The sequence below is a fragment of the Larus michahellis genome, chromosome 8 (genome assembly GCF_964199755.1).
Source record: "Larus michahellis chromosome 8, bLarMic1.1, whole genome shotgun sequence".
In the NCBI taxonomy this organism is placed as follows: Eukaryota; Metazoa; Chordata; class Aves; order Charadriiformes; family Laridae; genus Larus; species Larus michahellis.
In genome coordinates this window covers 16,927,640-16,950,820 of record NC_133903.1, presented here as the reverse complement: position 1 = coordinate 16,950,820, position 23,181 = coordinate 16,927,640, and the positions used below count along the sequence as shown (strand labels likewise).

The 23,181-nt window shown below is 40.8% G+C and overlaps 1 protein-coding gene across 14 annotated transcripts in view; it reads left to right on the top strand.

Annotated features, from left to right (window-relative positions):
• The window catches only part of CREBBP (CREB binding lysine acetyltransferase), a 97,624-nt gene that overhangs the window by 37,025 nt on the left and 37,418 nt on the right, over nt 1-23,181 (top strand). For all 14 annotated transcript variants that reach the window (XM_074599305.1, XM_074599301.1, XM_074599310.1 and 11 more), the window contains 7 exons: nt 8,714-8,963; nt 9,497-9,610; nt 16,955-17,197; nt 17,804-17,903; nt 19,583-19,729; nt 20,182-20,299; nt 22,968-23,160. In XM_074599305.1, coding sequence (XP_074455406.1) covers nt 8,714-8,963; nt 9,497-9,610; nt 16,955-17,197; nt 17,804-17,903; nt 19,583-19,729; nt 20,182-20,299; nt 22,968-23,160 — 1,165 coding nt within the window. The remainder of the gene's footprint in view (nt 1-8,713; nt 8,964-9,496; nt 9,611-16,954; nt 17,198-17,803; nt 17,904-19,582; nt 19,730-20,181; nt 20,300-22,967; nt 23,161-23,181) is intronic.

The window sequence follows — 23,181 nt, the reverse complement described above, 5'->3', positions numbered from 1 at the left end:
ATGAAAATGTTGTCTCTGTAAGTGCTGTTTGTAGGTTTAAATTCCTAAACCAATTAGAATGTGTTGGATACATCATCGAACTCCTGAAACTAAAAAGTAGCTTTCATATCCTTTGAATCTGATACGGTAAACACGCCACACGCTTCTCAGTTTATATTGTGCGTGACTTGCAGCTCATGAGCTTATGAGAATGCTTCTTATTAGGATACCTTGCCCAAGTTTGTAGTATTCTGTTTACTAGAGTTTTCGTTATAAAGTGAAATTAAATATTCCCGTTTGTCTCAGTATGTCTGCGTATTAATCAAACTGCTTGTGTCGTTTCTATGGAAACTCCAGCTTGTTGCACTTTATATTCTTATACGTGATAGCAGTTACTATAGAAACTTGTAAAACCTTCCATAAGATGCAAATTGCTTATTTTTTAATTTAACTAGAGAACCAGCTATTTTTTGGCACAAGCAATGCTTGTCCTTCCATCAGTGAGTTTGCTACCTGCCTGTTAGTAACAAGGCTCTATATGAGATGGAACGGGATGTAATAAACTTCCTCTTTTCTCATTATTTTAGAGGGAGGGAGGGAAACTAATTTTCCTTTAGCTGCACTGTGAAATCTTTGTTTAATATCATGTCATTTACTCCTTACGATTATGGAAAGGAGCTGGTGACTAGGATTAAGACCATGTTCAGAATACCACTTGCACTCGTGCAGAATATTTGTAAATGACAGTTTGCTGTGTGACTATTCTAATTTTATTTTTTAAATACTTTGAGTTTGGATCAGGTGTAAAGCAAATGAATTATTGCCCTGATTCTGCAGAGAAACCTGCAAATCTGATCGAAGTGCTGTATTCATCTCAGGGACTGAATGATTCTGAAGCCCAGTTTTGTGCTCGTTTGAATGTCAGGGTTTGGGAAGCCTAAATCTTAACGTACTCACTTACTAGTATAGGTTGGAATGGCAGATGTTCAAGTAGAATAAGAAAGAGATTTGCCATCAGGGCTTGTCTGGTGGGGGATGACGTAAAAGAGGAAACTTTCAGTTTCCTTTCTCCCATCTTGTCCAAGAGACAGAGGAAATTAAGGGAAACTTACTTTCCCAGTACTATCAACTGTAGTTTCGTTAAAACGTAAAAAATACCAGTTGTCTTCTGAGAGGACAATCAAAACGATCTTTCTGTGTTTCTCAAGTGTCAAAAGCTTTGTATGTTCAATATATCTTTTTCTCCCTCAAGCCAATATGGAGAGTAATAGCCAGTTCCACCAATAGACATCGGTACCGTTGAGCCAAAAGGTGTCAGCCCTGCTCATGGATCATGTGGTGGTTAAATTTAGGTCCCGATGGGGGTGGAACTTTCATCTTTAAAAACTGAAGTTTCCGTCTAAACATTTTTATTGCAAAGCCAAGAATTTAAAAGGAAATGTCAGACTTGTTAAAATTTAACCTTTCCTTGGCAGCAGTGAGTAAGGCAGTGTAATTATTTGGTAATATTACATACATGGCCATACGCTATTCCTTCCACAGGGACTTTGCTTTATTTGGCATACAATATGAACAGTGCCCTCTGAAAGAGCATATAGTCAACATTTTGGCCTATTTCTGCTGCTCCGTGTGTAGCTGTGGGCCTTGATGACTGTATGTAGTAATATATTTCATTCACCCAGTCTTTTCCAAATGGTCTTTTCTGTGGTAGTCATCACTGCAGCGGGCATATACTTTGGATTAGGTAATTTTCACAGTGATTCTCTGAGATACAGATGTGCTGCCCCAGTTTTAAATACGAGGCTGAGGGGCACAAAAAGAGTAAGACTGGAAGAATCTGCTGACTCTGAACTTGAGGTTTGTAGGCTCTGGCTTGCTAAAGCCTTCCTCATTTCATATGTTAAGGCATTATCTAAGGGTAAAATAACATTCACATGGATTAGATGTGTGCTCCCACAACTCATGGGAGTGGTGTCCGTGTCACATTGGGCAACTAAAATATGACCCAAACTTGTGAAAAGTTGCTTGTGACAGAGGCAGTTCCCCAGAGTGGAGTTGCAGTGTTTGAACTATTACGCCATGCTTTCTTGCTGCAATCCCTTCGCTGTTTGCTATGGCCCACGATGCTTTAGAGATGGTGGTTTGATTTAATGTATTTGGCCTTGCTCGTGGTCTGTCCTGTTTCCTGAAGGAGGCAGGAGGGAAGCGGAAAATGGCATAGCGTTATGTTACTGTCTGTCAAAAACAAACCTGTGGAAGATCGGGTCAGACTCCATCTATTACAGCAATCAAAATACCAAGTACATCTTTTTAAAAAACCTCCAGGGTTTTTTGTGAGATGATTGGAACCACATATCTTGCTGAACCAGCCCTCTATACTACCCTAATCTTAAAGGTCCCCAAAAGTACTATTCCATGTGAGAGACAGACCCATATGAGTGAAAACATTGGTTATGTGTGGCATGTCTGAGGCAGGAAACCAGATTCAAGCATGACGTTAAACACCTTGGTTACCACTAAGAATATCTGAATAAGAGAAGAGGAAGTAAAGGTGCAGCCATTGTCTTAAGACCCCTTGGTCCCGAAAGTAGTCCTCCTTTCAGTCTTTTGACTTTCTCTGTAACCTTAAGTGTACACTGCAAAAATAAAGCATAAGATGAGTATGTTTCTTAACCCACATTATTCTAAGCATCATTCGGCGTGGCACCCCGGTCCCAAACGCTAGCCAGGAGTTTTCCCACTGCTAGGTACAACCCTCACGCTGGCAGCCAGGATGAACCTCTGCTGCAGCAGTGGATTATTTTTTTAATCCAGATTGAGGCGACCACTCTCTCTTAAGAACAACACACTCTCTTCCCCCCGCCTCCCAAATGAAGTGGTTCTCAGAAGCATTAGTGCATCTTCCAGCCCTTGTTCCGAGCATGACCTTACACTAGACCCTAAGAAGCACATTTGATTTAATCCCTTTAATTAGGAAAGAAGTAACAAACCTTATGGTATTAATATGATTAAAAGGTCAGCATTAAGGTATTAATTTTCAGTGCCAGCCAGATGGATTGATTTGTTTGTTTTGTTTTCCTGAGTATGCATCGGAACAACATATTAGCTTTTGCTTTGTACGACTGTTACGGAATATGATCAGTTTTCTTTACAGAATGAGCAGCTTGAAATCTTGAGTTTCTAAAAGAAAGATGTTGCTTCTGACATTGTTGGAAGTTTTGGTGACACACTGCTGAGATTCAGTGTCACCTAAATTGTTGGATGCGTGATTGGCAGCACTCCGCTGTGGTGAGATCACGCAAAATCTCTGGACTGTGGAAGGGGGCCGTGCCCTGCTCTTTGGCGCTCAGCGCAGGGTGCAACCTGTACGGGAGCCAGGAGCCTCTTGTGTTTGGAGTACCCAGACTCCGCGATGTGCTGTCAGTGTGGGGAACCCCGTTAGACTTTTCCATCAGACTTGCTGAATCTTTGCGGTGCCTGCAGTGCTACATATTCCAAGGGTGGTGATGGGTGGTTTCTTCATGGACACACCAGTAAATCTAGGATTTCTACATGGGTTAGGAGTACAATGTGTGAAGTTTGGCTCCCAGACACCAGCTTGGTTTCACAGTTATCTTTATGACCAGCAGATGGAGTTGAGAGAATAGTACTTTTTGGAAGCAAAGGAAATTGTTTCTCCTCGGTTCTCTTGACTTAGAATTGGAGGCACACATCTTCTCTTGCATTTTTTTTCCCCAGTCTCTTACTAAACTACATCTCGAGATTTATGTTGCGTTCCTCCTTGTTTCTCTGTTTCTTTTCACGTCCTTTGGGTTTCTTTATTAGCAGATTTTGACGAGAAGAGAGGAAGACGATGACTGGGGGATGAGGATGTCTTAGGTGTGCCTTGCTGCAGACCTCCTAGAGACAGGAAGAAAGCTTTTAAACTGGGAGATCAGGTTTAATTAGAACTGTAGCTACTTAAAATAGACAAGTCATATTTTATTTTAGAGACCAGAAATAAAAAGGCTTTATGAAGAATCTCTATTAGGTCCTTACAGTGAGGAAGGCTTGCTTTCTTAACCTTTCAGTGATTTTTTTTTTCTTTTCTTTTTTCTTTCCCTGTCTTACAGCAAACTCGGTCTTCTCTTTCACCGCAGGACGGTCACCCCAGAGGCATGCCGTGTGTCTGCTTGCCAATCTCCTCAGCAGTCTCCCAGCCTCTGGTGGGCCTGCTCTTCCCTGTGCTCACCTTCCCTGTGCCTGCCCTAACCTGCACTCTGAAAATTTCTCTTTCCAGGCGTGTTCACTCCTCTTCCTCAAGAAAATCCCACATGATTTGAAGTGGAGCAGCAGCCCAGCAAACAGCTGGGAAAAGCTCTTGTCCATGTTGCTTAGCCACTGTCTTCTAAAAGAAAAGACCTGGAAACAAATGTAACAGATAGTGTCCATTGCTGGAAAAACTATATTACTATGTTAGGAGCAAGCAGGCATCCCTGTTCTGCCTTGGTGCCAGGTTGGCAAAAGCGATCTGAGATAGAGGACCTGCTCTTTCCCCAGTGCTCTGGCTCATGTTCCACTCTTCCATCCTCCCTGTATGACAATATGTGGTGGAGAATATCCATTGCCATTTCTTACTCTCTTCCAACAGTTGAGGTGACATACTCCATAGCCAGCACTCTGACAGAGTGGCTTTCCTTCGCTTAAAACTTCTCATTTGTCTCTTATCCACAGATTGGGATTTTTAATGTTGATCTCAGTCTGTTTTATCACCCAGTAAATTCTATATAAAGCTCTCTTAAAATTTTGTTCACTTAATTTCCTGTATGTGAGAGCTGGACTCTGCAGGTTCCTATATCAAGCTTTGTTCCTTTTTGTTGCTTTGAAATACTTCGTGTTTCTTCATGTTTGTTGTCATTTGCTGGTCCTTCAAATCAGAAGCTTATAAAGACAAGGAGATGAAACTCCAGAAGTGTTATCTTTAAGAAAGACTCGCGTTCTGATTCCTTCTGCTACTTGGATGAGAAAATGCAGGGTTATTGGGCGCAAGTGCTTGTGCTTGTAGTACTTCCACTCCTGTCAGACTGTTCTGTGTGTGCATGGACTTCTCGAGCTAAAGCAGACCTTCACATTCCTGGTGTCAGAAGGATTCTTCCTCTATGGATAGGACCAGGCTGTTCAGACCATGGCTGTTCATGGTAACTGGTGGAACCAGAGAAACTGCCATCCACGTGAAGAGTATCAGAGTGAATTACAAAAAGTGTAAACGGGTTCTGTGTCGCTTTCACAGTGAAGCTCTGGTAGTCACTGGAGAAAGCCTGGCTTCGTTAAGTGACTGCGCTGAGAAATGTATTCTTCCTTGATGCCATCAGATAGCTGCTGCTGGAGCCCTCCTTGCAGTTTTGTGAGAGAACAGTGCTTCTGGGCTGTTCAGAGCACGTTCAACGCTTATTAGAGCATTCTTGCAGTTCCTATTTGCAGGAAGGACTCCTTTCAATCTTAATGTAAATGTGCAGGGTATGTGATTGGAGTTGATATCACTGTGAATACCTAATTCAGATAGAAATGTTGCTAATTAGAAGTGTTCTTTGAGATTTACAGTTCATGCGTATATTCGCTTTGTGCCCACTATCCCTTCTCTGAAAGCAACCCTCAAGATCACCCCCTAAGCCCGTGATTGAAGGGGAACTCAAGAGGTTTGGGTGTGTTTCACCCTACATACTCATGCATGAGCGAAGGTGGGATGCAACCTTGCTTTCTGCAGACACTGCAAGGGTTGTTTTCTTAACACCTTAATTGATAGACTGGATGTGCCCATAATGTGTATGACACGTTAAAAATCTCTTGTCACTATTAAATAACATCCCTTCTCTAGTCCAAGATGTCGACCAGCTGAGAAAAACACTAAGTATGAACTGTTGCGTGACTTCTGGTTAGGGTGAGGGAAGGCCTATAAAACAAACACCTGTATCAAAATAGTAATCCTTTGTGCCAGTGGATTCTTAATTATCTCGCAAAGGTCCACTGTTGATTGCAAACATGTCTTAAAGACCTAAAAGGCATTTTTAAAATGCAGGATTTGTCCTAATACAATGAAATTACTGGTCATCTCAGTAAAGTAAACGTGACAGGGAACTTCGTGTCCATTCAAGTCCGTGAAGACAAGATACTTCTGCATTTGTGCTGCCCAGAAGCACAGGAAGTTCTTGCCCTTCAGAATAGGGACAGGGCAGAACTATCTTCCTGTGTGAATATAGTTTCCATAATTTTAAATGATATTAATAGCTGTTTTACACTGTAAAAGTGTTGTATTACTCGCTTTCTAGAAAACTGGTTAGTGAAGCTACCATCTTTATTTTAACTGTGGGAGTAGAAGTGTCTGAATTTCCAGCTTCATCCAGAAAATTGTTAGTTATTCAGGTGAAGCAACGTGAAGCCTCCCATTCATTCTGGAGTGGAATGGTCTCTGTGGTTGATGAAGGATTTACGCAGCTTTGGCGTGACTGCAGTGCATTAGCATGCCTCCCGTTTTGAACTGGTCCTGCAGACCACTGGTCTTAAAAGACAAACTAACAGGGAAGAGATCAACTTTCTCAAATAGTCAACAGTCCTGAAAGTAAGATAGATCATGGAGAGATCATTCGTTATATTTGCAGATTTAGGATGTTACAAGGTTAAGATAGTGACCAACATAACTCTGTAGAGCTTAGGTAGTATTCCAAGTTCTTTTTTTGTGCCTACCTGCAGACACTCTCATCTGGACCAAGACTGCTTGTTCTTCTAACTACTGATACTCCATGATTCTGCTTTTTTGATACTCAATCTTCAATAAATCCTTTTGGGTCAGGGTGTCTGTGCTGATACAGCTGTAGTCATGTCTGTTAACTGGTAGGGTAGTAACAAAAGGAGAACTTTGGCTTGGGAAACATTTCTTTGACTGGGATGAAAACATCGCTTCCAACAAGATTTTCTTTGGCATAGTCTCTGTATTTTTCTGCAGATTGGCCGAACTAATTGTTTCCTATTTGTGACCCAAGAATTGTTTCAGCAAAACCTGTCTGCTCCTGTGGATTTGTTCACAGAAGAAATGGAAGACTTAATTTCAGCTGAATGCAGTGGGAGCATAAGGGGATGGGTTTCCTTCACCCACTTTCCTTTATTGCTCCTCTTCTTGCAAGCTCAAGACAAACAGATGCAGCAGTTCCTCGTTGTTTAAGACTTACTGTAATCATTATCAGTGGCAGAGTTCCCACCTCCTCCATCAAATACCAGTCATTGTGTTTTCTACTTGATCTCGTGTGCTTCGTTCTGCAGAAGAAAAGCTAGCTCTTTGCCACATGCACATCAGGTTTTAAATCTGAGGACAAAACTTGCTGCTGGAGTAGTGAGAACTTGTGCCAGGGAACCTTTTGTTGACCTAAGAAAAGGAGGGGGTTTGCTGTTACGTGCTCCGTTTTGTAGGCTGTGGGATTTTCTGGGGAGTCCTTCTCAAAGGTCAAAAGCAGAGCAGGCTTTAAATGCTGTATTTTGTCTCTTAACTGTGATTTTCCTTAAATGTAGTAAGCAAGCTTTGGTCAGTAGTTCTATAGACAGCACTATGAACTGTCTGTCCTCTCTGAACTCCCCAGTATAATCCTGTTCTTCCTATATTCTATTTGTAAGTGCTTTTAATGGCTCATTTTTCCTTAGGTAGCTTGAAAGTTGGTGAGCTTTTCTGTGGTAACCCGTATTTACAGTGCATAATCAAAGCGATTCTTGGGACAGTTTCATGTTTGTCCATGAGATTAATTCAGGCTGCAAATCACAGAGATTTAAGCATTTTTGCAGTCCCATAACTGCTCCTGCTCATGGAGTCGTTGCAGGTTGTGGATGTGTTTAATTTTGAAAACCAGGTTTCTATATTTGTTGTCCTTCAAGGGTCCAAGAAGTTGGTAGAAAAGCTTCTAAATGTGTGCTGAAGAAATGACACGTTAAGGAAACTGTTCCTCTTCTGCACCGTTAGGAGCTGTGTCTCAGACTGAACATCTGTGTGGGTATGCAGAGCCTGTCAGGCAGGGCTCGGGCGTTGGTACGGAAGTGTGTCCTTAAAGAATGGATGCTGGAAATAAAACAGCAGATTTTTACAAGCTGAGACAACCTTTTGTAGTTAACTCTAATTCACTTCAGTAGGCATAATACAATCCAAATTTGGGTGACCCTTTCTGGGAGAAAACTGTATACCTCTTACCTTGGAAATTTTCTCTAGGAAGGGAATATCAGCACTCACTCGTGAGAGGAAAGATTAATTTAGGCGTGGAAAATCAGTTCTGTTTTTCACTGTAATACATAGAGGCAGTCATAATTTTGACTGTCTTCTCCCATTGGACTCCTCTTTCTGTTGGGGACAAGAAACTAGGATTGAAGTGTATAAAAACTTTAATAGGAAAATATAACACTAAACAGACTTGAATTCCACCTTCAAGTGTGGTAAGAGCTTATTCCTGTTGAAATTAGGATCTGTCTAATAAACCAGATTTTGGATGTCTTGTTACTTAAACTATTGTTTGTAAATGTCTTAACAGAGGAACCTCTCAGTACGTTTTTGCTGTTCCATTGTTAGAATAGAAATGTTTGAGAGTGCTACAGAGACTGGCGTAATAATCATTGTAGCCAGTCGTAGCAGAATGCTTGGCAAATAGTCTTGTGATACTCAAATTATTATACAAGATGAGAATTGAGACTAGCAAATGTGACGCTAAACTATCTGTTCTCTCAGTCCCAGATGCAAACCCAAGTACAACAAGTGGGGATCGTACCGACGCAGGCAATGGCAACTGGACCAACAGCAGATCCAGAGAAGCGCAAACTGATCCAGCAGCAGTTGGTTTTGCTGCTTCACGCTCACAAATGTCAGAGGCGTGAGCAAGCGAATGGAGAGGTGCGGGCCTGTGCTCTCCCGCACTGTCGAACCATGAAGAACGTCCTCAACCACATGACACACTGTCAAGCTGGGAAGGCCTGTCAAGGTGAGAGCACGTTGCTGAAGCTACTCTTGCAAATGAGCTGTGTAAGGTTTCTTGCATATTTGTCAGCAGCCTTTCCCTTCTTGTCAAGAAGATCCCTACACCTGGTACAAATGAGTGACAAAACTGGTTCTTTAATTAAAGAGCTGCTCCCTTTTTCATTACCTTTGCCCGGTTTCTATTTCTGATCTCTTCACAGTTGTCAGTTTAGAAAACAGAATGCAATTTTTGCCCTTTAGAAGTAGGATAGTACTAATGTAGCCTTGCAAGCGGTCTTTTCCGTCTCCTCTGTCGTATACAGAAGGTGTAATATCCACCATGTCTTTGTCTTAGATTTTAGTACTAGTTTCCTTCATTTGTTATGGTGGTGTTGGTGTGTCCCAAAAAATTTTAGTTGCATTTAGCTGTGTTTAGTTAAATGTACACTATCACTGGTAAAGGAGAGAAAATAGAGTTGCTCTAAAAAATTAGATGAGTTAATTCAAAACCAGTTAACCAAGGAGTGACTATAATTCTATTGCTTTTCCTTGTTCCAGTTGCTCATTGTGCATCTTCGAGACAAATCATCTCCCACTGGAAGAACTGTACTCGGCACGACTGTCCTGTGTGCCTTCCTTTGAAAAACGCCAGTGACAAAAGAAATCAACAACGTAAGTAGTTGTTTTACTGCTGTCACAATGGAATTACACAGTTAAACAAGTTGATCAAATGTGCAGTGTAAGAATAAACTTTGACAGTTGGTGTTCCAAGTCCCAACAAACTTAATAGCTGTTTAATAATCTTGTATAAGGATTAATGTAGTGAATTCTCCTTTCTGATCATTGAGTGCAATTTATTACTTAAATACACAGTAATTGAAAAGGGAAAGTCTCAGATTAAGCACACATCTGTTTTTAAAAGGTGTGGCAACTTCTACCTGCTCTTTTGTTGTGAAGCAGAGCAATAGATTCCAGTTCTAATGCAGTTTTGGATGTAGGTAGAGTTTTGGGGAAGATATAAGCTACTTGATTATTTTCCTTGCTGTTAGAAACAAATCAACAAGCTAGTGCTTAAGAATATTCAAAAGTGTTTGTAAAAAAATAAATTCTTATGCACAAAAAGATCTGGTCTGGGTGTCTTAATCATTAAGTGTACTTAATGCTGGTATAGACTAGCTGAAGTTCTGCAAATCAGAGTGGTTTTGCCCATGCCTGTTTTTTATAAGAGCTTAGCTGTTACTGATGCTTGGGGATGGTCAGTTCCTAGTGCATTTCTTCCCTCTTGCTCTGAAACAGAAAATACTGAACATAGGTTGGTAGGTTTGCTTATCATCAAATCCTTTGAAAAGGTGGCATGGTAGAACATCTTACAGCATAGGTGCAGCAGTTCTAGAAGTCTTAAGTAATGTTATGCCTAAGTATATTTGAATAAGGGTTAAGAAATGGAAAATAGCTGGAGGACTTGCGAAGCTTGTGCATTTGAAGCGTGTTGGAAGCATTCTGCTAATTTCCATTTAGGCTGAGACTGCAGTGGTGAACACTAATAAACTTTGGAGGATAGCACAGAGCTCCTGAGTTAGGTGAGATTAAGGTAGAGGAGAGAGTAGCTGGTAAGACTGTCCAAATTATCCATTGAGGATGCTCTCATAGTTTCAGGAGGGTGTTTTTTCCTTCCAAAACTGAAAAAATTGTAAATATAGAGCTGCTCAGAGGTAAGGATTTTGTTTTCATTTTACCAAACTTCTCCTTGGTAAACAAGATACATCTTGTGTGTTGAGGGTAGTAATTTGTTGCAAGTGATTAGTTATGTTTGGCCTTCAAAAAAAGTGTTGAAAGCTTTGCTTTTTAATATGACACGGTCCATTTGTGCATAACATTCTTATTACACAGTTGTTATCAAAGTGCTAACAACATCTAGCACAACAGAATTGTTTTTTTCAATACAAGCTGCTGTAGAAAAGTAGTTTGTGCAGTATTTGTTTTTATGTCGTTCATACAACTTGTCAAAAGAGAAGGCACTTGAACAAGAACAGCCCTTAAAATTAATTTTATTAGGGGATCAAATAGGATGTTGTTTGAATACAACAGAATTACGATGGATAAGTGTGGAGTTTGGCTCTCTTGTTGCATGTGGGGCAGATAAATATGAAATCTATTCAGTTAATCAATAATCCAGTGGTAGTAACCATGAAAATTTGCAGTTTAATGTGCTGAGGTGCAAGGTTCTTTGTTCTGGGTGATGTCTCTGAGTCATACACGTAACACTTTGTGGTTTGTTTGAAGGTAAAAGATGAACGCTAAAAATACTTGTTTAGCTATATCATAAAGGATACCCCTTTTTTAGGTGTTCAAAAACGTTTGTCAAATGATTTACATTAATTTGAAAACGCCATGCCTGATCGGGTGAAAACTAACATAAGATAGGTTTGTTTAAGACTTGAAGAAAATGTTGTCTCTCTTAGGAATAAATAATTATAGCATCTACTAAATTGGGGGCGGGGGGCGTGTCTGCGTATGACAGAATATGATGAGAACGTCTAGAAAGGGAAAAAGAAGTGAGAAATGTAGTGACCCGCTTTACTTTTGTCAGGCTGTTGTCCTTACAGAATGAATGACCACACGATGGTCATTAAAGGCCTTGAGTCCTAGAATCTTCCTTTCTGTGCTTATGCCTATTTCACCATTGCTGTTTCGTGGCCTGTTGTATCTGTGCTGGGCTTTCAAGTGGCTCCTTCAAAGCATGCCGATTTTTTTTAGAAACTTCTGCAGTTGAGCACTTGGGGAATGTTGCGATATGGTGGCTTCCTTCCACCCCTCCATGTGCAATGGCGTGCGTGCTCTTTGTCACTATCTGTTCCTACTCCTTGGGGGTTTCCCTCTGTGTGCCGCAGAAAGAAGTTTTAGGTTATTACCATGGAGCTGTTTCTTTACAGGTATCTTACTCCATGTGTTTTGAGGTTTTTTTTAAAGTAATCCTGAACTGTCTTTTATTATATTTGTTGATAGTAACATGACTTGTTAATAGGACGTGTTGGGACACGTTTGAAATTTTCTGTTCTCCGTGGCTCTTTCTGTGTTTTACCATGTATGCCTCTGGGAGGGTAGGGGGAAACTGAAAAAGTTACTTTTGGACATGCTGAAATATTAAGCTTTTCTTTTGAATAGGCCAGTGACTCCTGTGTTTTGAAGTAATGACTTAGAATGTGGTAGAAATGTTTTGGGGTTAGAGGGTTGTTTTTGTTAGGAAGTACTTCTTCTTCCCTGCTGAGCCCTTCACAATTTGAGTTATAAACTTTTACAAACACTTGATAAATTTGCTAGCTTTATAGCTCCATTCTAACAGTTATTTTTCTGAAGATTTCCGATGTCATGAACATACTTGAGCTGGGCAGGTGTGTATTGTGCCACCAAACAGCTACTGGCTGTGCTTCCCCTGGCAGCCCCACAGGTGGTGACAAGTTTGCTGTGCTCACCATTTATTATGACCTGGCCCATCCTCATGCAATGTGCTTGATGTGCTTCATTCCAGGATCAGGGGACTCTAAAAAAAAAAATCTTTGTGATCCCTGTTGAGCTGAGTGAGACTGGAAGGTGGAGTTGTGAACGTGGAGTTAGTCTCCCCTCTATTTTTCCTTGTAGGAATATTTTAAATAAAATGCAGTGAGGAAGAAGCTGGATTGAGAAAGACTAAATCTGAAACCACGAATTTTCATCTAAAAATCTGATTTTAAAGAAGGCTGAGGCAGAAATTCAGGAGTATGTGGACTCAGGGATGACAGGGGTGGGATTCTAATGAGGGAAATGGAAAGAAGGACTAGGCACTAGCTGTCTGAGGCAGTAGGTTATTGAGTACGGGCAGAAAAATGAAAGAAGACCTGGATGTAGACCATTTGGGACCTGACCCTTTGGAGGGAAGGAAGAAGTATGTTCAGAAAGAGTAGGCAGCAACTTCTTCAGTAGAGCCCATTTCCTGTAAAAACCAGAAAACCAGGAAATCCAGTTTGCTTAAGTCTTACTGTCAGTAACTGTCTGTAAAATCTACAAACAAAACGTGTCTCTTATTTTTTACAAGTGCTGGAAATCACACATAATGGTGACCTACCAGCTATCAGTTGTTCCACTGAGCCCCGTGATAGATGGTTAGCCCACGGATTAACAAGTTCCGTTCATTGACTAATGCAATGCTATAATGTGAAGGCTTTTAGTTTAATGCTTAACTTTAAAATGGCGTTGCTGGTGAAGTTTAATACTGACGCTTCCTATCTTAAATTGCTCATAAAATCTTTATTTACACCATGATTTGTTTCATGATAGAGCCTTTAATTAAATGATTGTATACACTTTTGTATTCCTGCCTGATTTTGGGTGCAGGACAGACTTGTGCTGAGGTGAGTCAGGGTTACTGGAAAATTTTTGCTCCAGCCATTTGGAGACAGAATGAATGCAACGAGCAGAGCCTGGAGCTGCAGGACAGAACACTGCTGAACGAGTCTTAATTCCAGAATTTGGAAGTAAAATGAAAAATTTAAGTCAGACTTCTCAAAAATGGACTAACACGTTGCTTTCACTGGGGTGGTCAGGTTAGAGAAGTGCTGGGGACTCATACTTAAAATGGCATGACGATGTCTGTGTTTAAAATTAATTGTAATCAGCTGGAGGGGCAGAGGGGTTCCCCTGTAGAAGGCATGAATGCAGTTTCATTAAGGCAGCATTATCTACTTTGTACACTGAAACAGGAATCCTGTAGACGAGATAGTGTTTGATCGCTTAGATTGCATCCTAATGCATATGCCCAAGAGGCTCTCATCAGGACTGTTCAGGAAGTTCTGGGGCTGCTTGACTTCTGCTTGTTTGAACTTTCACTCTTAAGATACGTAATAAACACGTGTGACTTTGTAACAGTGGGACACATGGAGCTCGGTTGTCTTTAAAGCATTTAGAATGTGAACAGTCCTGTACAGAGTTGTCTTCCCCCTTGTAGCTTCTGTCATGAGCTCATCAATGTCTAAAGCATCAGTTAATTAAAAAAAATCACAGTAGACATTGCTTCATGTAGCAGCGGCCTAATGTGATAACTCCTGTTTGTTTCAGTGCTATATTTATTTTAATTGACTTTCCTATGGTACCTGCCACAGAAAGGACTGCATTTGCACTTGATCTGTCCAGTGTGGAAATTTAATGCTCTCTTCCTCCATCTTCTTGCTTGACAGATTGAGATAATGTCATGCATTCATGTAAAACCAATGAACAAACAGAAACAAAAAAACCCCACCTTCAAAATCAGATTCCTGATGTTGTGAAAATACTTAATGCAGTATGCTATTAAATGAATTATTAAAATATTGAAAAGCTGAGACCAAATAGTCAGAGCCACTCATTTTCTTGTTATAAATGTACCGCTGGCTGTACAAATGTAGTCTGTCCCCTAATAAGAATACTTCACTCTGAGCATTTGACTGTTTATCAGCTTTAGGGAGTTGTTTGTGCTTGAATAGGTGCGTGCACGCATGCGGAACTTCTTGGCGATCATTAGCCTTTTCAAACTGCAAGTCAAAATAGTGGTCTTCAGACATTGTCCCCTTATCATAATGTTAGTAGTTTTCTGAAGAAATGGAGGGGTTTTTTCTGTTTAGAACAGACTCACTCTCCATCTTGTCACTTTTAAAGTGACATTCAGACTGTCTACTCGGATGAACACCCAAACTGAGTTTTTATATGTAGTCTTTAGTCTGGGGCAGAAGTTGAGATCTGGAAATCTGGTCTTGCCGAAGCAGACTTCTCTGGAATTGGCTGGACTGTGGTTCCTAAAGCTGCTCTAACACAAGGGCTGAACTTGTGCTTCATCGTAACCGATACCACTGCCAAAGCTCAGCCCAGAACCATGAGCAAGAGACTTCTCCAGGCTCTGTCTTAGCTTCAGTGTGACCTCCAAAGCCAAGCTTGGAGTCCTCAGAAGATCAGTGCCAGCTTTTTTCCCCAGCAAAACCCAAAGAATGGTGAACCACTTGGCTATCCTCAGCGGGATGGCTAGAAGCCTTTTCCTGTTCCCAGTATTCACCATCACCTGTGGTCAGTCCACCATCTCCAGAGTCATTCTGCCATCTCCACCTCCGATTTACAGCCAATGCTGAAAGTGTATGAGTTTTGTGTTTTTTTGTTGTAACTTTTCCAGAGAAATACCATCCTCGTTTTCTAATAAGCCGGAATTTTTATTAGCTCCTGAGTCGATCCTTTGCTGTCACAACAGTCTCTGAAGCCTTTTGAATTCCGGCATACCACAAGTTTTGTGGTATTGAACCTTTCCTAGAGACTTCCTATTTCTTGGCTTGCGCTAGCATAAAGTCCTCTTTCTCTTAAATTGTGCAATTCCAGAGTGCTAGGTGCAAGTCCAACAAGAAATTCATACAGTTGCTCTTTAATATGTTCCTTTTTTTCTTTTAAATGAAACTGATAGGATCTCAATCAGCTTCTGTCTTTTTTTCTTTTTTTTTTTTTTAAACTTGCTTGGAAATGATCAGAGAGTTCAAAAGTTATTATGAATGTGTCCACAGAGTGTAAGCATATGTAAGCCTAATTTCCATGGTAAACCCAGTGTTGAAAATACTGTAGGTTGTCCTTGGGGAAAAAAGGGTGTTTTCTGTGGGGCTGGTTATTCTGGAGAGGGGGGATCTCCGACTGTATTTATTTGTAGTTCTTTGGCAAGTGAGATCAAGTTGAATTCCCATCTGGAGAGGGAAAAGTTTGGACTCTGTAACGTGCGTATTTTCTCTTGGATGGAAGCTGAAAGTATGTGTATCTTTTTCAGTGATTCTCTCAGTTTCCATAGTGGGTAAGGATTTAAGAAAGCCTAGATAATACTGTTAATGTCTCAGAAGGCTTCTGTTCCTGATTTTTTTTTTTTTTTCTAACCATGTGCTTCTCCTAATATTTCAGTAAAACAACTATTGTTTCCTGTATTAAAAGCTATTATTGTTGCTATGTTTAGCCCAGAAATTTCTAATGCACATATTTACATTACATATTTAATCACTTGAGGAGGAAAATGTGGAGTTTGTGTTAGTGTTACTTCTACCAGAGTCTTGGTTATCAAAATGCAGTGTCTCCATAGTGAGGGATATGCTCCTTGTGTCATTCACAATGGAGCACGTTATTACTCTAGAATGGCAGCTAAAATGAGGACTAGAAAGCAGATTTTTATTCACTTCTGGGTTTAGTAAAAACTACTTTTCCCTGTTGTTTCAATTTCCTGCCTACAATGGAAATTATTTTTCCATACATCTGTGTGGTGAGAGAGGTTTGTTGGCTGTGGTGGTCATATAGGTTAATGAATACCTAAATATTATTCTCTAAATAGTTTACCAAAACCTGTGGCAGGCTCATCCCCTTTCTGACTCTTCAAATTATTTTAGATTTTGTCAGTACTATCTGAAACCCATCAGGGCTTTTCATATCTCTGAATAACTTGGGTTTTAGGGTAATTTGGCCTTCAGAGGATTCATCTAGTGACTGCTTGGAATGAAAATTTCTGCCATCAGATCTTCACTATTACCTTTGTGTCCAAGGACACAGTATTTCTGCTGAACTCAGGATCTCTGTTCTGGAGCCAAATATTTTGACCTAATATGGGATTGATGGGAAAGAGGGAAGTAGAGGAATTAATTTATTTTTTTTTTCCCCCCTTAGTCTACTGTCCCAAGCATGAAAATCCTATTTAGCCTTATATTGGAGCCTATACTTTATGTATATTTCAGTAATTATGGGCTTATCTGCCTGAAATTTACAGCACTTCTCTTTAGACTGCATGTATTAATTGCTAGGGTGGTTTCTGTCCTGTAGAATCAAAGGCTGAGTTTCCCCACTTGGCATCTCGGGTACCCGTCACTCTGTCCTTTGGCAGAAAAATATATACCATATAACTATATGCATGTTCTGTTGATTCTTGGCATGATTTGTTTTCTTGTTTGTCCTCGTTGATTTTCAATTTTCTCTTATCCTTTCTTTTTTTTTTTTTTATAGCCCTTTTAGGGTCTCCAGCTGGTGGAATCCAAAATTCCATCGGTTCTGTTGGCACAGGCCAGCAGAATACTCCATCGCTAAGTAATCCTAATCCGATTGACCCCAGCTCCATGCAACGAGCCTATGCTGCTCTTGGACTGCCATATGGCAACCAGCCTCAAACGCAGTTGCAGCCCCAGGTACAAGGCCAACAGCCGGCACAGCCTCAGGCTCACCAGCAAATGAGGACCATTAATGCATTGGGTAGGTGGAAAAAAAAATAATTAGAAACTAAGGTGTTCAAGTAAACTGAACTGTTGAATTTCACTTGACCAGAGTAGTGACTTTCTGTTAATGTTGATTAATAACGTAAAATTATATATTTATAAACACTGCCGTTCATTTACATTTGACTTTTAAAAAGGTTTGAATATATTGCTTCTGCCAAATAGCAGTAATTTTAGTTTCTTTTAAAATACAGTTCATAGCTTATTGTTGTCTGCGGTGATTAGACAGAATTTGGTTTAGCAAATATTTCACCTGTTCAAGCAGATAATTCTGTCTCAAATGCTGATTTCTTTCTGGAACTTAATTGTTAGTATTATCGTCCTTTTAGCTTATTGAACTCATCTGAAGAGTTTATGAATTGTAAATTTAAATTCTAGTTTTTGTAGAAAAAAAGGTTCAGCCTGAAAGTAACTTGATTCCATAAGTAGCTATGTATATATACCACAGCAGATATTATCATAGAAGTACTTATCTGATACTCTGTTTCTTTTATTAACCAGTTGGGTCAGTAAAGTGTAGTTTTGCCATGTTATTGTCAAAATTGTGAACTGGGTACCAATGATGTTTAATTTTGTCCTAAAGGAGCCAACCAGATGAACCTTCCCACAGGAGGAATAACAACAGACCAGCAAGCTAGTCTAATTTCTGAAAATGCTCTTCCAACATCCCTTGGGACAAATAAGTAATGCACGCATTTTCATTCTTGCTCAATTAAACATTTATTTACATGCTTATGAATGTAAATAAAGAGCATGCTTTAAAAACTAATTGTATTGGCATGGAAATGATCAGTCACATCTATAGCTACGCTCTCCTTTCCTATTTCGATTCTTTATCTACCACAGTATTTAGTAGTTTTAAATGAATTCCCAAAGGAAGAATATTTTGTATTTTTAAGTTGTGATTCTTTATCATTCATACCGTGTCTTGCAGACTCCTGAGCTTTGCTGCTGTAGGTGTTGCAGTTTGCTGATATCAAAATTTCACTTAGAGAATGTTTGATGCAGTAGAACCATAGTGTAGTTTAGCTTGGAGGGGGTCTTTAAACGTCCTCTAGTCCAACCCCCCTGCAAAGAGCAGGGACATCTTCAACTAGATCAGGTTGCTCAGAGCCCCGTCCAACCTGACCTTGAATGTTTCCAGGGAATGGGGCATCTCCCACCTCTCTGGGCAACCTGGGCCAGTGTCTCACCACCCTCAGCGTAAAAAATTTCTTCCTAATATCTAGTCTAAATCTCCCCTCTTTTAATTTAAAGCCATTACCTCTTGCCCTGTCATGGCAGGCCCTTCTAAAAAGTCTGTCCCCAGCTTTCTTATAAGCCCACTTTAAGTATTGAAAGGCCGCTATAGGTCTCCCCAGAGCCTTCTCTTCTCCAGGCTGAACACCCCCAACTCTCTCAGCCTGTCCTCACAAGAGAGGTGCTCCAGCCCTTGGAGCATTTTTGTGGCCTTCTGTAGACTTGCTCCAGCAGGTCCATGTCCTTCCTGTACTGAGGGCCCAGAGCTGGAGGCAGTGCTGCAGGGGGGTCTCACCAGAGTGGAGCAGAGGGGCAGGATCACCTCTGTTAGCCTGCTGGCCATGCTGCTTTTGATGCAGCCCAGGGTAGGGTTGGCCTTCTGGGCTGCACGCCCACATTGTCGGATGAAAAAACAGCAGGAAAGTTTCATCCCCCAGCTCGTATTGATATCGGGGGTTGCCCTGACCCATGTGCAGGACCCTGCATTTCGTGTTGTTGAACCTCATGAGGTTCACATGGGCCCACTTCTCGAGCTTGTCCATGTCCCTCTGGATGGCATCCTGTCCCTCAGGCATGTCAAGTCCACCACTCGGCTTGGTGTCATCAGCAAATTTGCTGAGGGTACACTTGATCCCACTGTCCATGTCATCGATGAAGATATTAAACAGTACTGGTCCCAGTATGGATCCCTGAGGGACACCACTCGTCACCAGTCTACATTGGGACATTGAGCCATTGACATGCGACCCTTCAACCAATCCCTCATCCACTGAACAGTCCACCCATCAAATCCATATCTCTCCAATTTAGAGAGAAGGATGTTGTGGGGGACGGTGTCAAAGGCCTTACAGAAGTCCAGATAAACGACATGCATAGCTCTTCCCTTGCCCACTGATGTAGTCACTCTTATCAGAGAAGGCCACTAGGTTGGTCAGGCAGGACTTGCCGTTGGTGAAGCCATGCTGGCTGTCTAGAATCACCTCCCTAATGGGAGATGGGGAACTGCTAGCTTCCCAGTAGCTAGAAGTGATGAAAGAAATTCCTTAAAAATTACTTCAGGCATCAAACATACAACAAAACTCTGTGTTCTGTGCTGTAGCAGTCCCTTTTCTTTTTATTTTAGCCCGCTAATGAATGATGGCACAAATTCTGGCAATGTTGGAAACCTCAGCTCAATGCCAACAGCTGCACCTCCTTCTAGTACCGGGGTAAGGAAAGCATGGCATGAACATGTCACTCAGGACCTGCGCAATCATTTAGTGCATAAACTGTAAGTATTCACCAAGACCACGTATTTTTCCTGACTTTTTTAAGAATTTCAATACTGTAGTTCTACTGTTAAGCTGAAAAGTTGTTGAAGAGAAAGTTACCAGTAGCGGTTCTGACACTGGGCCACTGAGGATGACCTTTAACCTTCCTCTTCAGTTCATTCTTCATGTTCGTTAAGGAATGAGCATGACATGAGTTTATATTGCTGGTAAATTCGCTGTGCTCTATTTAGACTCCAGACTGTCAAACCTCACATTTTTTCATCATCAAATTTGCTTTAATCTTGTAGGGAATAATGTAATATAGATCCTTCTTTTCAAAAACAATTTTGATACGCTTTTACATCTCTGATGTATGAGGGAATGGCCAGGTTGAATATTATAAAGCTGTATTGAATTATATTTTTCGTTTTCTCTGAATAATTTTTCTTTTATTCTTTCTCCTTTCTTGTAGTGTCCAAGCCATCTTCCCCACTCCTGATCCGGCAGCACTGAAGGATCGCCGCATGGAGAACCTGGTGGCTTATGCCAGGAAAGTGGAAGGAGATATGTATGAATCTGCTAACAGTAGGGTATGTCGCTTCAGTCCAGGCATTCCGTATATGTTCAGGAACAAACAATTATTACAAGTATTAGAAATCTGATACGCATAATGAAAACCACAGAGAATCATTTCACTGTTCTCTGGATGAGGAAAGCTGTACGTTCTGTCTGTGGTAGTGTTTGTAGTGTCCCAAGCCATCTGATTAATGTCACTCTAAGCTAATTCACTTCCCTCGGCTCCATGAAAACTAGACAACATCATCCCGGCCCTATTTGCATTCCTCCTGAAAGTGGGATTGACGCGCGTGCAGACTGGAGCACAGCTTGCTGTTCTTGATGTTTCCCTTGCTGACTTTTTCCTTTCTGGAAGTCCATGTAAATAGCAGTTTTAAAACTTTCTAAATGCCTCTTTACCATTGGAGGTTTTCTCTAGGACTCAGTCCTGTTATACTGCTCACCTTTTTTTACCTGCGCTGTTGGAATTCTTTCCTAGAGTGATTTGGCTAAGACACAGAGCTGGTTTCACGTCTCAACAACTAAAAAGTCAGTTTGTCTGTGTTTTGTCCTTGTGCATGGGAAACAAGACAGAATTCCTGCTCTTGTTCATGATTTTTGCTCTGTCTGCAAAGAGGCGTCAGTTCAAATCTCTGTTACTCAGAGGGAGAAAACCCCTGTTGATTGACGTGCTGGGGATACTATTTTATTATGACACTGTGGTAATTCTACACTAAAGAAACCGCTCCATGAAAGTTTTTGTCAGGTAAAGACAACGTTAGTAGAAGAACCCGTAATAACAGCTAGTGAGATCTTACCTGATCAGAATCTTGAGGTCCTTTCTTAAATAAGGTAAGAGTATCTAAAGAGAGGAGTTAGTGGCATTTCAGGTGCTAGTCATCCAGTAAGATGGTAACACTTAGTCTGCCCCTCTCAGACAGTCTCACAGAAGACCTAAAGATGGAATACAAGTTTTATTTCCTGGAGACAGAAAGGCAGTGGCCATGCTTGTAATGCTGCTGCTGTGTCAGTGTTGGTCAGTGACTATTATATTCTCCTTGTGGCTACCAGGAGGTTGTTTAGCAAGGAAGTCTTGTGTGTGGTCACCCCGGTAGCTCTAGAGAACAACTTCAGAGAGAACGAGGATTTCATAGGCATACATGTGCACCTAAATACTTTCTCAGTAAGGATGGACATAGTAGAATTCTGGTTATAAAATTAAATGTCGTCTTACCTCTATGCCCGACAAATACCCAGAAGCATCTTCTCTTCACCCCTTAAAACAGCTGTCAGAGCCTCATTGCCAGAAGTCTCTTTTATGGGAGTTCATCTAAGGTATTTGGCTCCAAGCAGCAAACTTGGAAGAAGGGAGTAGTTTAGAATGTATTAACGATGCCGTGTGGAATTGCATCCTTCTTTTTTGAGGAGCATCTGCTCTACTTTGACATTGAAAAACAGATTAGTATAAGGTGTTATTGTAAGCGGCTTGACATTGGTTTAGTAGTACGTGCTCCTTGTGAACACGTCCCTTTTCAGGAATCTTTGTGGCGCGAAAGTAGCACAATATTAAATTTACAAGTTATAGGTGAAGTGTCTTGAGCAGGAGGAGGGAAGGGGCTGCAGTGCTTTTAAAGCGGACAGCAGAAAGTGTCTGCACTGATGGATTTTTGAGACATTTGGAGGAGGCAAGTGACCTAAAAATAAAGCTTTATATCGCAACACTGGACTTTCTTAACAAGGCTGGTGAGGAATGTTTATATTAGTTTTCTGAAATGAACTCAAATCTTACTGTAATAAAAAATTCTAGTTTTGGTGAAAAATGGGTGAAGGCAAAACGATTGTGGGACAAGCATCGCTCAACCTTTGCTCCATGTAACACTGGGTTTTAAGAGAATTGGTGACCCCACAGAAAAAATGTAGTCTTGAGGCTTTGTGGGGATTTTTTGCCTTGAACAGGTGCATAATCTCATGCACTTGGCAGATGTGTGACCAGCAATTTCTGACAAGCAAAATTGTCTACCTTGCTGTGCACTGTGACTGCCTTATTTGATCTGTTGTCAGTGTGGATTGAGTAAAATGGATTTTTCATCGTGTAGAGATGTAGTGTTTAGTTGTCTGTGCCTGTGGACTATTTTTCACTGATTTCCGCCATTCCTTTGGGGTTCTGTCTGTTGTTGTTTATTCCCTGTTTAGGAAAAGAACAGTTCCTTTCTTTATGTAAAAATTGATTTGTCCTTAACATCAGTCTCCTGAAGTTTATTCAGCGTAACAGTGTGGCTGGGATCATCTTTTGTTTTTGTCCGTGAATTAGTGGAAATGTTTATTGTGAAAATAACATTTAAAAATCATTAACACTTAGAAACTAAATCACAGCTTCCTGTTTTTTATTGAAGCAACAGAGAAACTAGAGTCTTCTACTTTGCCTGCTAATCTACTCAGAGTGGATATGAAGGATAGCCATAAAGCCAAGTCTCATATGTGTTTTCTGGAAGCTTTGTTTTTCCTTTTCAGTGTTAAAGCAGTGATGAGACTGTCTCAATTTAACAGAATTCTGGGAAGAAATACTTCTTTTTCAAATATGCAGGTGCATACATTTAAAAAAAAAAAAACAAACAGGTGATGGTTATGCTGGTGGACTACCTGAGTTCTGCTGCTGCTTTCTTATACTTGATGCTGAGTACCATTTTTTCTTTTCTCTTTTAGGATGAATACTATCACTTATTAGCCGAGAAAATCTACAAGATACAAAAGGAGCTAGAAGAGAAGCGGAGGTCTCGTCTACATAAACAAGGGATGTTGGGGAATCAGCCAGCCTTACAGACCCCAGGACCTCAGCCCCCTGGTATCCCGCAGGTGGCTGCTGCCATGGGCCAGGCACAGCCCGTGAGGCCGCCCAGTAAGTATTTCTATAGGAGGT